The following is a 17,623-nucleotide window of genomic DNA, read 5'->3' on the forward strand; positions in this document are numbered from 1 at the left end:
TCATACCATAATACCATAAAAAACATAAAACCCAAAGTGACCAACCATATTTACTAGTGCTGTCAGGAGATTAAAAAAAAAAAAATCTAATTAATTACAGGATTTATAATTAATTAATCTAATCACATTTTAATCTCATATCTGCTAAAGGTCCCCAAATAAAGAATTTGAATTCTAGGTCATTGCAAAATTGCAGTGCATGACTAATTAATTGAATACACTAAGGCCGCGTTTACACGTAGCAACAACGGTGGTGTTTTCATGCGTTTTGGTCGTTCGTTTACACGAAAACGAAGCTCAAAGTCTCCAAAAACCATAATTTCTGCAAACTCCGGCCAAAGTGGAGATTTTCAAAAACTCTGTTTTCAAGTTTGCTTGTAAACTGAGAGAAACGGACATTTAGGCTTCAGAACGTCACATTATGAGACAGAAACGTCACCAGCGTCATCTGTGCGACCTGTGTTTACAATTAGTTTGGCCACCGTCAATATTTTCTTGTATTTTACCTGTTTTATATTCTAAAGTCACACTTAAAGGAGCATGAGGCAGGATTTATGAAAACAATTCATATATGTTTAAAGTTTTCTAGTAATGTCAGATGAAGCGTTCCAAACCAAAAAGAATGAGCCCTCTAGTGTATCTCTCCGTTGCCTTGAACAGGCTGTGTGCTGCAAAATGTGCTGCAATTGTGACCGGAATTTCCCGCGCTGTCCTGCGGATGTGACGTCAAATTACGCTGCATGCGCGTTCTCCCCGTTCTCCCGTGCCGGCTTCACTGTTGGCTGCAGTACCCCCAACGGCCGTCGTAGTGAAGGGTAGCGCTATAGAGTCATTTCTTAAAAGGAGCTTCATGCTCCTTTAAAAGTAACTCCACTTCTCTGTTACTCCAAACGAAAGACTCTCGTTCCGTCTTGGAAGTAACTGGCAGTCAAGGCTGATTTATGGTTCCGCGTCACACCAACGCAGAGCCTACGGCGTAGGCTGCGCCGCCGATTTAACGCGGAACCATGTTAGGCCGCGTTCAGACTGCAGGCAAATATCCGATTTTTATCCCATCCAGATTGAAACTGGATGACTCTTTTGAAGTCTGAACAGTCCCAAACCGCATGATATCCTATTTTTGCAAACCAGATGGAAACCACCTCCGGGAGGTAGTTTCATATCCGATCCATATCTCATTTGGGCAGATGCGTGTCAGTCTGAACATCCAAACACTCAGATGGGATATGACTGTCCCAGACGCTCCAAACTACCCGCCCATTTCCAGTTGTGGAGCTCCTCATCCTTTCACAGAGAGCATGTACAATCTCTGATGTCACGTCAAAAACTATTATTTGTAGTTTAAGTGTTGCAAATTCACATTACAAATCATGTTTTAATAGCAGAAAAAAGACTGCATTTCCACGTAGGTGCGGGTCGCCGCGTACCCTACGCCGTAGGTCTGCGTCGGTGTAACGCGGAACCATAAATCAGCCTTCAGTCGCGCTGTGAGCCTGAACCTGCAGCCCGTCAGCTCATTTGTTATTCATTGCAGGTTCGTTTTGTTAACTCTGAGCTTTGTTGGTTGGTTTGTTAGTTTGCTGGTGGTTTTGTTCTGAACACCTTTCTCTGTTTCTCATTTTGCTGGGACGCCGGGTCCCTCCACCGAGACACTTTTGCGGTATGTGTTCATTGTTATGTCTAAAAATGATGCGCAGTGCCGACCCAATCAGAAACGGTACAGATATATATATATATTTTTATATAAAAAAATAAAATTATAAAAAAATAAAGGATCCCCATTACCTTTGATCGGGTGGGCAGGACGCACGTTTTGCCCCAAAACCAGCCTCAGTACACAGAGGTCCGACGGGAGGATTAGAGTGAGATGGGGCAGTCTCAAACGATTTAAAATATTGCACAGTGTATGCCCAGCTTTACAGGTATGGAACAGCATGTGAGCTGGCTCCATATTGTTATTGTTTTTGATGTCGCAATTACATGACTTCACACAATACACGCGCTGGGTGACGCCTCCGCTCCGACGTCGTTGCTACGGCAACCCGTCAGATCAGTCAATGATGTGGCCCAGTCTGAACAGAGCCAGATCCGATATGGACACTTGCTAAAAACAGTGTGGACAGTCAGCCCTGAAAATCGGATATGAGAAGGAATCAGATATGAATCAGATTTGCCTGCAGTCTGAACGCGGCCTTATTCAGGCTTCACACGTGTCATTTGTTGATGTTTTTTTCCAGGATTCTGATTGGCTAGCATGACTTTATCTTCTCGTTACACTGCCCCCTGTAGGTTTGGCTGCTCATAGCACCTTAACAGCGGGTTCGTGTAAATGATGGTATTTTTCAACCCGGCTACGTGTAGACGTGGCCTAAGAAGAGAAGATTTGAAATCCACATTTTTATTGGTCAAATGTGATTCATAAATGAAATTCAAAAGAAAAAGCTCAAGCACATCAGCAAACCAATTAGGCCAGGGGCATTATTCAACAATGCAATACAAATACAGTTAAATAAATAAAATAAAATAAGGCTGAGTCTCAAATAGGCACTTAAGCAGACTCTCAATTCAAAATTAAAACTAAAGCTGACTCAATACAGCGATTCAAGTTCAAGCACTAGTAGCTGTAACATTTACAGTGGAACTTGTCCGGACATGTTTAGTGTTTAAATGATAATTCAGGCTGGAGCAGCTCCGCTGATAGGAACATTCTTTTTTACAAAATGTACAAATCACTGCGTTCTTGTTGATTGTCCCGTCTTTTTATACATAAACTTGCCGTTCAAAGGCCCAGCAAAGATGTGCTGAGTCTCCCCTGAGTCGTCCAGGTCTGTCACTGCTTTGTTAGTTTGACCAGCAGCAGGAGGGAAGTGACCTGTTACTGCCAACTTGTGTCTTCAGTATTCACATTCATTACTCAGAAGTATAGATACTAGAGTTTAAAAATACTCCTGTACAAGTTGAAGTATCAACTCAAGTTTTTTACTCAAGTAAAAGTATAAAAGTACTGGTTTCAAAACTACTTAAAGTATAAAAGTAAAAGTAATGTAAGGGGGAAAAGGCCATTAAGGACAAAAGCCATTGAAAATGAATGTATCTTAGTATAATGCAAATATATTAAAGAAGCATATATGTGTACTATTGAGCATTAACATGTGTTAATATAAATATATTAAAGAAGCATATATGTGTACTATTGAGCATTAACATGTGTTAATATAAATATATTAAAGAAGCATATATGTGTACTATTGAGCATTAACATGTGTTTCAGAGAGCAGCAGATATGATGACTAGTTGCCTATAAGTATTGTAATGGTGCAAAAAGTCAAACGTTCATGTTCATGTTATCATTTATCCTAACCTTTATTGGAATGTACATCCAAGTTTAGTTGCAGGAATCTGAGGGAACGGATGTAAGAACAAAACTGGACAAGAACATCTGAAACAACCACAACCAAATTCACTCTATCCGGATGGAGCAATTTAACTGGATAGTTTTTATTAAAGGCCGAAATGAAATAGAGTAACGAGGCTGTTTTTAAAATGTAAGGAGTAAAAAGTACAGATAATTGTACAGAAAAAAGTGAAAATGTAAGGAGTAAAAGTAAAAAGTCGTCGGAAAAATAATTACTCCAGTGAAGTATAGATAACCAAAATTTCTACTTAAGTAAGGTAACGAAGTATTTGTACTTCGTTACTTGACACCTCTGCTGCCAAGTGGCTACGGGTCCGTCAATGGGCCAAATTTAAAATGCTCGCGCATTTTGCTACTCATAATTAATTGCGTTAATTTTTACAACGCGTTAATTAGCTGTGCAATTAATTCATCTAATTAACGTGCTAAACTGACAGCCCTAATATTTACCATATTGAAATACCCTGATACCAAGACACCTTTAGCACCTTTATCCCTTGGTCTCTCCCAGAACCTTCACATTCAGACAATGGGGGACACATTTGTCTTGCACCCTGGAGAAGACAAGGACAGGTAAGTAATCACACTCCCAGCTAAATCAAAACACCAACATTTATTTTTTGTTTTTACAGGAAGTTGTCGGCTCACGTAACTAGCTGTGAACTCTCCGGAATCCAACCTGTCCATCATTACAATACTCAATAAACATGAATGAATAAAAACCTGTAGAAATGTTTCTGTGCAACGCTATGCCTGTTCTCCAGTAACAGAGTCTCTCCTACACTACGGTAACGAAGGAGCTCTTCGTTACAGTTGCTCCCCCTTCTCCCCAAGCATGCACATTCAATTCAAATCAATTTTGAATGATTGAATGTTGAATAACGTGCCAGCCATGTGCACGCCCTCTGATCTGAGATGCAGCCGGCCCTGGTTCCCGGTGAATCTATAAAGACATCATCTATCGAGGGTCGAAACCCGAAAAAATGGCTAAACGAAGAGCAACATATTTCACAGAAATGGAGCAGCAAGTTCCTCCTCAAGGCGTACGAGGAGGAGAGGGCAGTGATTAAAAAAAAAGTAACACGATTCGGGGAAATGTCGCCATCTGCTGGACGAACGGGCGCACCGCAACAAGAAACGGAGAGGAGGGGACACACGTTCCAGGTAATAAATATGGTTTGTATGGTTTATATTATAAATAATATAAACCATATGTACCAGCCCAATCACACTAACACAGCAAAGTGGGAGCAGAGAGAGTGACTCTGTAGTTTGTTGTGCCGTTTAACCCTGACAGAGTGAACATAGTAATTACTGACATATTATCCATCAGGAAATTCTACAGTTGATCAGTTTATAAGATGTCATTTTAATACTGCAGAGATAGGGGTTTGCACATCTAATTTGTAAGCGGAAAAGACAGGTATCCTGTGTCTGGCCGTCCTTTACCATACTTACCACATCTCTCTAGTGTTAGCGTCGCTCCATTGGCTACCCGTAAAATTCAGAATCCAATTTAAAAATGTATTACTTGCATATAAAGCCCAAAACGGCTTAGCCTTGCATTATTTGCAAGACCTGATAGTACCTTATGTTCCTGGCAGAGCGGGGGTTTATGTTCTGGGTCTCTGGAAAGCGCCTAGAGACAACTTCTGTTGTATTAGACGCTATATAAATAAAATTGAATCGAATTGAATTGAAAAAGGATGAAGAAACACTGGATCATTTGTTTTTGTCCTTGGTCTCATTGTTTCTGGACAGACATACACAATTAGATATCTCTTAAAATTAATAATGTTCCACCTTTTGAATTAAGCCATATTATTTTCTTCATGGATGATTTGGAATTTTCTGTCTCTGATATCATTAATATAATTTTGTTAAACCCTCCTTCCAGGGTTTTATTAACGATTTAAAGATTTTTTTCACGTCTCAAAAGAGTAGAAAACAAAAATGCAAGTAAAATAAGTCGAGACATTGCTCATTATTTGTTATTCTAATTTAATATTTCCTCCCCTTTTCTATGCTCCACTATGTGAATTTAAATGCTTAATTTATTTTGTTATTCATGTGCACCTTTTAATTCTTAGAGCACTTTTTTTGTTATTTTTATTTTCCTTTCTTTTCATATTGGATTTAAATTGATATTTGTCCATTATCCTCTTTGAGAGTTTATATTTTCAATAAAGTTTAGTTTAAATGAAAAAAAAAATAGTTTGGCTTCTGAAAGAAAACTAATGTCATGCTAATATGCCACTCACTTCTGATGTTTACAATTATATTAAATATGAACTTACTTTTATTTTCTTTTACCATTCTTCCATCCTTATTGTTCTGTTATCAAATTTCTGAGTGCAGAGACTGAGATGTTCCAACATTTCTTCTGACAATAATTACTTGAATTACTGCCCGTAATGTTTCTTAATATAATGTATATCAGTCTTGTTAAGGGTTCAGTGCTAGGGCCAATCTTGTTCAGTTTATACATGTAGCCGTTGGGAAGTATAATCCAGAATCACGGCATACACTTTCATTGCTATGCTGGTGATACGCAGCTCTATTTGTCTATGAAGCCGGATGAAACAGAACCGACTGGATGTCCGGAAATTTCTTGCTTCTAAATTCAGATAAAACAGAGGTTATCATTCTTGGTCCAGAGCATCTTAGGAAGGGATTAGATGGTGTTGCGATGGCTTCCAGTGCAACTGTGAGAAACCTTGGTGTTATTTTCGATCAGGATTTGTCGTTTAAACCATATGTCAATCAGGTTTGTAAAATAGCCTTTTTCCATCTCCGTAATATTGCAAAAATTAGGAAAATCCTCTCGCAGAGTGATGCAGAAGAACTAGTTCATGCGTTTGTATCTTCTAGACTGGATTACTGTAATGTGTTGTTAGCAGGATGTCCAAGTAATTTGCTGAATAGGCTCCAGCTGATCCAGAATGCAGCAGCACGAGTGCTGACAGGAATCAGCAGGAGAGACCACGTCTCTCCAGTGTTAGCATCGCTCCATTGGCTACCTGTAAAATTCAGAATTCAATTTAAAATTTTATTACTTGCATATAAAGCCCAAAACGGCTTAGCTCTGCAGTATTTACAAGATTTGATAGTGCCTTATGTTCCTGGCAGAGCTCTCCGCTCCCAGGGTGCAGGTTTACTCGTAGTTCCTAGAGTATCTAAATGTAGATTTGGAGGGCGGGCGTTCTGCTATCAGGCACCATTACTTTGGAACCAACTTCCAATCTGGGTTAAGGAGGCTGACACCACCTACACCTTTAAAACTAAACTTAAAACCTTTCTGTTTAGTAAAGCCTATAGTTAGTGTTTAGTAAACCTCTAGCTGGTGTTGGTAAATCTCTAGGTAGTGTAAACTTTAGTGTGTTAGAGTCTGTAGTCATAGTTGCAGCTATAGAACAAAACTATAATAGTTAGTCTCAAATTGATTAGCTTCGTGGTAGATATGCTGCTATAGGCTTATGCTGCAGGAGGGCACCGACATGACCCGCTGGGCGGTGCCTCTCACCCTTCTTCTCCTCTCCTTTTCCCTGCCTCTCTTCTCCATTACCATTTTTATTTATTATAAATATCTCATAGCTATCATTTTTGTCCATCGTTCCTTTCTTGTGCCGGCCCCCCTTTTTTCTCTTTTGTGCATGTTTGCAGGCTCGGGAGCTGCGTTCTGGCCTGTTGTGTGCTGCTGACGCCCCCCCGCCCCCCACCTCTGGTCATCCCGCTGCTGCTTCCACCTGCCTGCTGTGTGCTGCTGACGTTCCTGACTCCCCCAGTCTGGCCTTCGGCAGGAGGGTCCCCCCTTATGAGCCTGGTCCTGCTCAAGGTTTCTTCCCTCCTAAAGGGGAGTTTTTCCTTGCCACTGTTTGGCTTAAGGTTTTTCTCCCACTATGGGAGTTTTTACCTGCCATTGTTTATATAATAATTGCTATGTTTATGTTTATGTTTATGTTCATGTTCTGGATCTCTGGAAAGCGTCTAGAGACAACATCTGTTGTATTAGACGCTATATAAATAAAATTGAATTGAATTGAATTGATTTAACCTGATTATGATACTGAATTCATTCCAATTGCTTCCCGTGTTAATTCCTCTTCCCCTCCCTATTGGTTTTACTGTGGCAGGATGAAGCATGACTCCAGAGGTTGGTCAACAAGCCTTTATTTCAGACAACGAAAAAACAACTGGCAACTGGCCCGAACAACTGACAACTGACAGCTGACAACTGACAACTGACAGAGAAGACGCGTAACTAATGCCCCTTTTGCACTGGTACCACCTCAGCTCGGTTCTACCCGTTTTGCCCTTTTGCACTAGGGCTGAGACGGGTAGAGCCGCTCCAAGCCGATACTTTTTTCTGTAACCATTTCAGCGAGGTTCTATACGAGGCTGAGCAGGGACTATTTCCGACGTCACCACCCTCCGCGCCAGTGATTGGTCGGGGGGCGGGGACGTCACCACCCTCCGCGCCACTGATTGGTTGGGGGGCGGGGCCGTCAGTCGTTTGAATCAGGAAGCGGGAGTTAGAGCGAGAGCGACCCGCGGCTCGCAGCAATTTAATTATAAAGCGCAAAACGTCTGTTTGTGATCCAACTCTGAGGTGCAGATGTTCATAAACCTGGTGACTGACAAGAGAATTAAAAAAGGGATGTAGACGGGCTGTTTTACTCTCAGCCGCTCGCGGCTCCAGCTGATTTCTGATCAGCGCCGACATGAACAAAGCGGTTGCGCAATCGAGTACGTCACAGCAGCTTCACCCCAACCTGCCCACTTCTCCCCTGGCTGTGGAAAAACAAACGGGTAGAGGCGTATAAAGGCGTGACAAGCCGAGTCGGGCCGAGTAAGTCCTAGTGCAAAAGTGCCATAAGCAACCAAAAATCGACCCCTTCCCTACAATCCTGATGGGTGCGAGGTCCGTAGCAGCTCCCCCCCGGAACACCCAGAAGGTTGTCCTGGAAGGACCATCAGTCCCTCACTGGTGGTTTATCAGCCGACCATAACGGTCCATGGGCCCCGGGGTCAAAAAATTATTCAATGCGAAGGAACTGCTTGCTAGGTGAGTTTGCGGAGCCGAACTTTCAGGCAAAAATTGTCCTGGCACACGAAGCGGCTGACCGAACACTCTGCGGGCGACGCATTCAAATCTTCCTTCGGGGCCGTGCGCAAACCGAGCATGACCCACGATAAGCGGTCCACCCAGTTACCATCCGAGAGTGCAGCACCCAGCGCGGCTTTGAGGGACCTGTGAAAACGTTCACAAAGGCCATTAGCTTGTGGGTGGTATGCAGTAGTACGGTGTACCTGCACTCCCAAAGCTTCTGCCAACGACGACCAAAGTTCTGAAACAAACTGGAATTGGGAACGGTTCCAGGGGCGCCTTAGTGTGCTGGTGGACTTTAGCCCGCTGGCATGCTACACCTGCGGAGGCCGGGCCAGGCGAACTTGGTCCCAACCAGTTTCACCGACACCCGGATGCCAGGGTGTGAGAGGGAGTGTACTGAGTCAAAAACCCACCGGCGCCCGGAAACTGGGACCACCGGACGGGGCCGACCAGTGGAGATGTTGCAGAGAAGGGCTGGACCTCCGACCTCCACCGCCAAGTTCTCTAGTCTGAGACCGGTACCAGCAGACTTAAGAGTCGCAATGTCCTGGTCATCGGCCTGGTCAGCAGCAATGGCAGAAAAATCAACTCCCAGATGTACAGGGCACACAAGCGCGCATGACAGGCAATCAGCCACAAGGTTTGTTTTACCCGCCACATGCCGAATGTCCGTGGTAAACTCTGAGATGGACGCTAGATGGCGCTGCTGGCGAGCGGACCACAGCTCTGTCACCTTGGACATTGCAAAGATCAACAGTTTATGGTCTACATATGCCGTGAATGAACGGCCTTCTAGGAAAAAACAAAAATGACGGGTGGCGAGGTACAGTGCCAACAACTCACGGTCAAAAACACTATACTTTCGGTCACTGTCTTGTAGTTTGCGGCTGAAAAATGCAAGAGGTTGCCAAACTCCCGCCACCCGTCGCTCTACGGCTCCCCCTACTGCAATGTCCGAAGCATCGGTCGTCAAAGAAATGGGAAACAAAGGTGAAGGGTGAGCTAAAAGGACTGCATTGGCCAGGGCAGACTTAGCACCCTCAAAGGCACTGATGCGGTCAGGTGACAATTAATCATACCCAAAAACTCCTGCAGCGCCTTAACCGAGGCTGGATGGAGAAAATCTGCCACCGCTTGTACCTTTAGACGGCAGTGGAACTGCACCCTGAGCTGAAATTTGGTGCCCTAAAAAGTCAACAACTGGCCGACCGAATTGGCACATAGCCGGGTTGACAATAAGGCCGTGTTCATCTAACCGCTGAAAAACTAGTTTCAGATGTGCCAAATGCTCCTCTGCTGAGGAACTGGCCACCAAAATGTCATCAAGGTAAATTAATACTCGCAACACAGAGTCCATCAACCTCTGGAAGTTATGCGCTGCCTCCTTCAGGCCAAAGGGCATGTGCAGAAATTCAAAAAGCCCAAACGGGGTAATTACAGCGGTCTTAGGCACATTGCCTAGACAAGACTGCTCGCATGGGAACCTGGTGGTAACCACGTACTAAATCCACCTTTGAAAAGATGGTTGTCCCTGCTAAATGCGCGGGAAAAATCGTGGATGTGCGGGACTAGATACCAGTCGTGCACTGTGACGTTGTTAAGACGGCGAAAGTCCCCACACGGGTGCCACGGACCGCCGGTCTTTGGCAGGAAATCCACCAACAGACGTTGGAACACGTTACCTAATGCTAAAAAGTTAGCGTGTGCTAGTGGCCCAGATGCCCCAGTCTTACATGGAAAAGTCCTAAAATTCACTGCATCGATCAATCGGCGGTTTGCAACGTCCACTAGCAAACCGTTAGCACATAGAAAATCGGCACCGATAATAGGAACAGCAACATTGGCAATGACAAAGTCACTCTCAAACCGGTGCCCGTGGAAGCCTACAGTCACTGACCGGGTCCCGAAAGAGGTGATGGAGGAACAGTTAGCCGTGCTCAACGGCGGTCCATTACCTACGTTTAACTGGTCCGTGGCAGCCGGTGATAGAAGGCTCAGCTGTGCGCTGGAGTCCACCAGGAAAAATTTCCTTGACACAGAGTCTGCAATGAATAGCAGCTCACCTTGACTGCTGACGCCCACAGCTGCTACTGAACGTCGGCTTCCCGGCGGCTCGAACTGACATGGAGGGACGGAGCGTCTCACCTTGGTGCCGAAGCGTTAATGGAAGAAACAGATCCGTCCCGCGTCGTCTCGAGGTATTCACTGCAGCCACCACCGCTGGGTTTGTGTCCTCCGACGTTGATCGCTGGGGATTGTTGTGATGTGGTGAACGACAAAACTCCCTGTAGTGAGCAGGACTCGATCCGCTTCCTCAGCCATATCGCGGTAGTCGCCCGTTGCAAGGCAGGTGGAGTTTGCCAGTGCAGCGCGTGCGGGTTGCGGCAGTAAGCCCGGCAGGGACAGGAGTCTGTCCGCTCTCTCTCCAGCAGAAAGGCTGAACATTTGGAGGAGTAGTTGTCTGAGTGCGGCGTACTTCAGGCACTATCAGGTCTTGCAAATAATGCGGAGCTAAGCCGTTTTGGGCTTTATATGCAAGTAATAAAATTTTAAATTGGATTCTGAATTTTACGGGTAACCAATGGAGCGACGCCAACACTGGAGAAACGTGGTCTCTCCTGCTAATTCCTGTCAGTACTCGTGCTGCTGCATTTTGGATCAGCTGGAGCCTATTCAGCAAATTACTTGGACATCCGGCTAATAACACATTACAGTAATCCAGTCTAGAAGATACAAACGCATGAACTAGTTTTTCTGCATCACTCTGCGAGAGGATTTTCCTAATCTTGGCAATATTACGGAGATGGAAAAATGCTATTTTACAAACCTGATTGACATATGGTTTAAACGACAAATCCTGATCGAAAACAACACCAAGGTTTCTCACAGTTGCACTGGAAGCCATTGCAACACCATCTAATCCCTTCCTAAAATGCTCTGGACCAAGAATGATAACCTCTGTTTTATCTGAATTTAGAAGCAAGACATTTCTGGACATCCAGTCCTTGATGTCCCTCAGACATGCCTGAAGTTTAACTAACGGTTCTGTTTCATCCGGCTTCATAGACAAGTAGAGCTGCGTATCATCAGCATAACAATGAAAGTGTATGCAGTGATTCTGGATTATACTTCCCAATGGCTGCATGTGTAAACTGGCCCTAGCACTGAACCCTGCGGAACACCATAACAGACCCTTGACTGTTCTGAAGAAACTTCATGTACATGAACAAACTGGAACCTGTCAGATAGGTATGATTTAAACCAACATAGAGCTGTCCCTTTAATCCCAACAACATGCTCTAACCTGTGCAGTAAAATGCCATGATCTATAGTGTCAAAAGCAGCACTGAGGTCCAGTAGAACCAATATGGAAACTAATCCCTTATCTGAGGCCATAAGGAGGTCATTCGTTACTCGAACCAGTGCTGTCTCTGTGCTATGATGCATTCTGAACCCTGACTGAAAGACTTCAAACAGATCATTTCTATACAAATAGTCACATAACTGGCTTGAAACTGCCCTTTCCAGAATTTTAGATACAAATGGAAGGGATTGGGTAACGTATTGCGTCACGCATCGCGTCACTTCCTGGTGTTTGCGGTCTGTGCTGCTGCCGTTTCACGGCGTTGCAGGCTCAGATCTCTCCCGACTTTTTATCTAAAACTTAGACTGTTTTCTGGTAAAATAGCACTATATCTGGTACATTACTGTCTTTATTTCAACACTCGCTCATTTTCTCTTCCGTAACTTTCACTGTCACCAATCACCGATACATTTTCTGTCCGTTAGCCTCCGTTAGCATCTTAGCATGGCCGCTCCGGCTCCCACCGCTTCACCTCTTTCCTGCTCAGTGTGTGAAATGTTTAGTTATTCCTCTGCCTCCTTTAGTGAAGACGGTAAGTGCTTAAAGTGTAGTTTATTTGCAGGGCTGGAGGCGAGGCTCAGTCAGTTAGAGGTCCGGTTCGGCCAACTAAACCATAGTCCGAGAGCCTCCTCAGCTAACCAGGCTAAGCTAGCGGCGGACCGGCCCGTAGCAGCTGAGCGTAACCGCTCCCCTGCAGCTCCCGAGCAGCCGGCCAGGCAGGGCAGCTGGGTGACGGTTCGGAGGAAGACTAGTCTTAAAGGGCTCACGGAACACCACCACCCGCTTCATGTGTCTAACAGATTTTCCCCACTTAGCGACACATCTGTTGAGAAACCGACCCTGGTGATTGGAGACTCCATAGTCAGACATGTGAAGCCGACTCCAGAGACCTTAGTTAGGTGCATCCCGGGGGCCAGAGCGGGCGACATAGAAGCAAATTTGAAGCTACTGGCAAAGGGTAATCGTAAATATGGTAAAGTTATCATCAATGTCGGAGCTAATGACTCCCGTCTTCGCCAGTCGGAAGTAACCAGAATGAATATTGTCTCGGTGTGTAACTTCGCCAAAACCATGTCAGACTCCGTAGGTTTTTCTGGCCCCCTCCCCAATCTGACCAGCGATGACATGTTTAGTCGCATGCTCTCGCTCCGCCGCTGGTTGTCTCAGTGGTGTTCAGAAAACGACGTGGACTTTATTGACAACTGGGAGACATTCTGGGGAAAGCCCGGTCTGATTAGAAGGGACGGCATTCATCCCACCCGGGATGGTGCAGCTCTTATGTCTAGAAATCTGGCCAATGTTATTAGACACTCCCCCTGACAATGCAGGGTCCAGGCCAGGATGCAGAGCTGTAGTTTAACAGGGCTGGAGGCGAGGCTTAGTCAGTTAGAGGTCCGGTTTGGCCAACTAGACCATAGTCCGATAGAATCCTCTGCGGACCGGCCCGTAGCAGCTGAGCGTAACCGCTCCCCTGCAGCTCCCCGGCAGCCGGCCAGGCAGGGCAGCTGGGTGACGGTTCGGAGGAAGGGTAGTCTTAAAGGGCTCAGCGACACATCTGTTGCTTCTCAAGGACCAACGCCTGCCAACAAAACTGTAGGATTGCATTATGTAATTAGCGACTCTAAAACTGTAGGATTACATGATATTGGCGACTCTGGCCAGGTGCCTAGCAAAATAGAAGTGGTTGCAGTTCCCCGCCCTCCAAAAGTTCACCAGGTGCAGCGTTATAGAGGCGTTAACCAAGATAACCTTGTAAAAATTAAAACCAATGCACATTTGGTACCAATTACAGACCGAAAAATTAGATGCGGACTACTAAATATACGATCATTAAGCTCTAAGTCTCTGTTAGTAAATGATATAATTACAGAGAGCAGGAGTGATATTTTCTGCTTAACAGAAACATGGTTACAGGAGGAAGAGTATGTTAGTTTGAATGAATCAACTCCGCCCGGCTACTTTAATCATCACATTCCTAGAAGCACGGGCCGAGGCGGAGGAGTCGCAGCAATTTATAACTCCGGTCTCCAAACAAAAATTGAACCCAAGTGCAACTATAATACATTTGAAAGCCTCATGCTTGGTCTGAAATTTCCGAGCCGGAAATCAGAGAAGCCAGTTGTGTTAGTGGTAGTGTACCGGCCCCCTGCTGGTGCGTATCTGGAGTTTTTGTCTGAATTTTCAGATTTCCTTTCTGGATTATTGATCAGCACAGATAAATTCATCATAGTGGGTGATTTTAACATTCATATGGATGTTGAAAGCGATAATCTTAAATTAGCCTTCGATTCTCTTCTAGAATCAATGGGTATCTCACAAAAAGTGGATAAACCGACGCACTGTTTTAATCATACTCTCGATCTCGTTCTCACCTACGGTGTTGAAACTGATGGTCTGTTGGTGTCACCTGTAAACTCCCTTTTATCCGACCATTACTTAATAACGTTTGAATTTAATTTTGTTGATGTTGAAGTGCAAAATAGGAGGTATTATTTTAGCAGATGTTTGTCTGATGAAGTTATTGTTAAATTTAGGGAGGCCATTGCTTATCTTACGACAGTGCGAAATAGTGATGTAGTCGAGGCCAGTGACCTGGGTTCTACCTCTGCAGATGTTGATTTCCTTGCTAGTAACACTGCTGATTTGTTGCATTCAGCTTTAGATGAAGTTGCTCCTTTGAAAAGGAGGGTTTCTAGCCACAGGAGCTTAACTCCCTGGTACAATTCAGATATCCGCATGTTGAAACAAAACGTGCGTAAAATGGAAAGGAAGTGGTACTCTTGTAGGTCTGTAGACTCTCATCGTGAATGGAAAGATATTCTAATAGTATATAAAAAAGCCATTCGCAAAGCCAGAACAGCTTATTATTCAACGCTGATAGAGGATAACAAAAGTAACCCACGTTTTCTGTTCAGCACTGTAGCCAGGCTGACAAAGAGTCACAACTCTGTTGAGCCGTGCATTCCTGCAGCTCTCAGTAGTGAGGACTTTATGGGCTTCTTCAACAGTAAAATCGCGAGAATTAGAGAAGAAATCAACCAGCCGGTTGTAGGTGTTTCTTCAGCTTTAGCGACTTCCCTAGGCTCTGACTTGTCTCTAGACTGTTTTGATCCTATAGACCTCCCTGAGCTGACTTCACTCGTTAATAGAGCTAAGTCAACCACATGTATGTTAGACCCCATCCCGACTCGTCTATTCAAACATGTTTTTTCTCTTATTGGTACGACAATACTGGACCAAATTAACCTATCCCTAAGTTTAGGATATGTACCACAGGTTTTCAAAGTCGCAGTAATTAAACCTTTACTTAAAAAACCTTCTCTTGACCCAGACACCTTAGCTAATTATAGACCAATTTCCAACCTTCCATTTGTGTCTAAAATTCTGGAAAAGGCAGTTTCAAGCCAGTTATGTGACTATTTGTATAGAAATGATCTGTTTGAAGTCTTTCAGTCAGGGTTCAGAATGCATCATAGCACAGAGACAGCACTTGTTCGAGTCACGAATGACCTCCTTATGGCCTCAGATAAGGGATTAGTGTCCATACTGGTTCTACTGGACCTCAGTGCTGCTTTTGACACTATAGATCATGGCATTTTACTGCACAGGTTAGAGCATGTTGTTGGGATTAAAGGGACAGCTCTATGTTGGTTTAAATCATATCTATCTGACAGGTTCCAGTTTGTTCATGTACATGAGGTTTCTTCAGAACAGTCAAGGGTCTGTTATGGTGTTGTGAGATTAATCCAAGTTTATAATTTTGAAACTGCCATAATCAGAATGAGAAAACTGCCTGTTTATCTTCATGACATGCTTTGGAGGTTAAAACTGAATGTTGCCCTGCTGACTTCTCAGTCTGTCAATGAACCATTGTCAGATGGACACATCTGTCACAGATTTCCTGGGTTCAGGAGGAGGCCCAAATTGACCTTTGCCCTGAAACCGATCACATGCATAGATTCCTGAGAGATACTCAGGGGTTTTTAGACTGTCCTGGGACAACTGTTCTATTATATTTGTAAAGTTAGCCTGCACACATCTGTTCAGAGTTCCTGTTTCAGCCCCAGAGGGCATATAACCTCAGCGACCTATGGTTTATAAAAACTTTAAGCTTCTGTTTACCTCTTTAACTGAAAATGTCACATGTGTGACATTTTGACCCCGATGTCTGTTCCTCTGTATGTTTCCCGTTTTCTTCCAGATGTCCATTTCATGTCTATTTACTGTTGTCTTCCAAATATGGTCAAAGTTTCCTGTCAGTTTACCAAATAAATAGCTTCCTGCAAAGGAGGGTCTTTGGGAAGCATTAGCTGTCAGGGGGCTGCCTCTGTCAGTTTTGCTTTCCCCTCCTGCAGGAGCACCTGAAAAACCATTCCTAGTCTCCGGTGTCTTTTTCTAAGTTAATTAATGTATGTTGATGACTTTTTAACCTAACATTTGGTGCATAGAAACCCGGGATCTCAAGTTCTGGCGATGGAACGGCGTACGGTCAAAGGAGGGCATTTAAAAATCTGTCGACAGCGTTTCCGACTTTAGGGAACGGGCCCAGATTTGGTCTGCGCTGTTCCAGAGTCCAGACGACGAGATTTCCCAGCCAGGGGAAAGCACTTGGGGACTGGTGAGAAAACTCCTCTTACTTAATACCTGGGGTATTGAAGTATTTTTGTGTAAAATACGAGTGAAATTCTGTGTACTAACAAGAAGGTTAGTGAAAGAGGTGATTGGCAGCAGGTCGGGGACACGATTTTTATAAGAAGGCATAGGGGCCTCTAAAAATACTATGCCTGGGGCAGTGCGTAAGGCCAACACGGGGGGTTTCGGACCCGACAGAATAACAAGAGGAGGTTTCTTGGAAATGGTTTTTAATGGTTGTGTTTTATGTTTGTCTAATGTTTGTCTAATGTTTGTCTGATGTTTATGTCTGTTCAATGTGGGGTTTCAAAATTGAGAGGAAAAATTTAAATTGTTCACTAAAGATCAGGCTAAAACCAAACTGTTAAAAAAGGAAACTTATGTTCTGAGAGAAACTTAAGAAAGAAAATAACTGACGAAAAATAGCAGAGGCGTGGTTAAGCTGAAACTTATGCTTAAAGAATCTCAAAAGATGCTTAATTGATGGGGAGACGTCCTCAAACTTAAGAAAATGGAGACAAATCTAGCAAAATTATAATATAGGGAACTTAAAAAGAAGAAAATCAACTAATTTAAGACTAAAAGAAAAAACAAGAAGTAAAAATGGGTTAAAGAGGTGGTATTGATGAGAGACTGGGAGGGGAGAAGTGGGGGCTGCAGCAGGATGTGATTCTCTGTGTGTGTGACAAGCTCTCTCTCTCTCTCTCCCTCTGTGTGTGTGTGTGTGTGTATGTGAGACTGTCTGTGTGTGTAAAAGTGCTGCTGCAGTGTGGCTGCACGTTTACGAAGAGCTGCATGAGATGACAGGCTTAGTGAAGCTTAAGAGGGAGGTGTCTTCTCATTTGGAGACTACATGTCCGTGAGTTGAGGGTTGAATTTCCTCTCTGTTGAAGTTTTTGTTAAAATGATACAAATAGCAGCCGAAAGCTCTGTGTCTGTGTGTGACTCTCTGTGTGTGTGTGAAAGCGTGCTCCAGCAGTGGGTGCAGCGCTTTACGAGCGGCTGCAGGCTGAGAAGTGAGCTCTCCTTTTGGAGGAGACGTAGAGATGTGGAATAATATAGTTTGTTCTATCATTCTAAGCCTGAATGAAGGCATAGAATC

The 17,623-nt window shown here is 44.1% G+C and overlaps 1 protein-coding gene across 1 annotated transcript; it reads left to right on the top strand.

The window, feature by feature from the left end:
• The first annotated feature begins 13,211 nt into the window (after positions 1-13,211).
• Positions 13,212-17,541, top strand: LOC133462821 (uncharacterized). The gene is made up of 3 exons (XM_061744272.1): positions 13,212-13,281; positions 13,552-15,609; positions 17,488-17,541. The coding sequence occupies exons 1-3, from the start codon at positions 13,231-13,233 to the stop codon at positions 17,539-17,541; spliced, it is 2,163 nt and encodes a 720-aa protein (XP_061600256.1). The 5' UTR covers positions 13,212-13,230.
• Positions 17,542-17,623: the final 82 nt, after the last annotated feature.

This window comes from Cololabis saira, chromosome 16 (assembly GCF_033807715.1).
Source record: "Cololabis saira isolate AMF1-May2022 chromosome 16, fColSai1.1, whole genome shotgun sequence".
Taxonomy (NCBI): Eukaryota; Metazoa; Chordata; class Actinopteri; order Beloniformes; family Belonidae; genus Cololabis; species Cololabis saira.

Excerpts from the sequence above, each read along its gene's own strand:
- LOC133462821 (XM_061744272.1), top strand. The coding sequence starts at position 13,231 with ATGCAGAGCTGTAGTTTAACAGGGCTGGAGGCGAGGCTTAGTCAGTTA. Across the intron at positions 13,282-13,551 it reads CGAGGCTTAGTCAGTTAGAG|GTGCCTAGCAAAATAGAAGT; the intron begins GTCCGGTTTGGC and ends GACTCTGGCCAG. Across the intron at positions 15,610-17,487 it reads TTTCTTCAGAACAGTCAAGG|CGTGCTCCAGCAGTGGGTGC; the intron begins GTCTGTTATGGT and ends TGTGTGTGAAAG.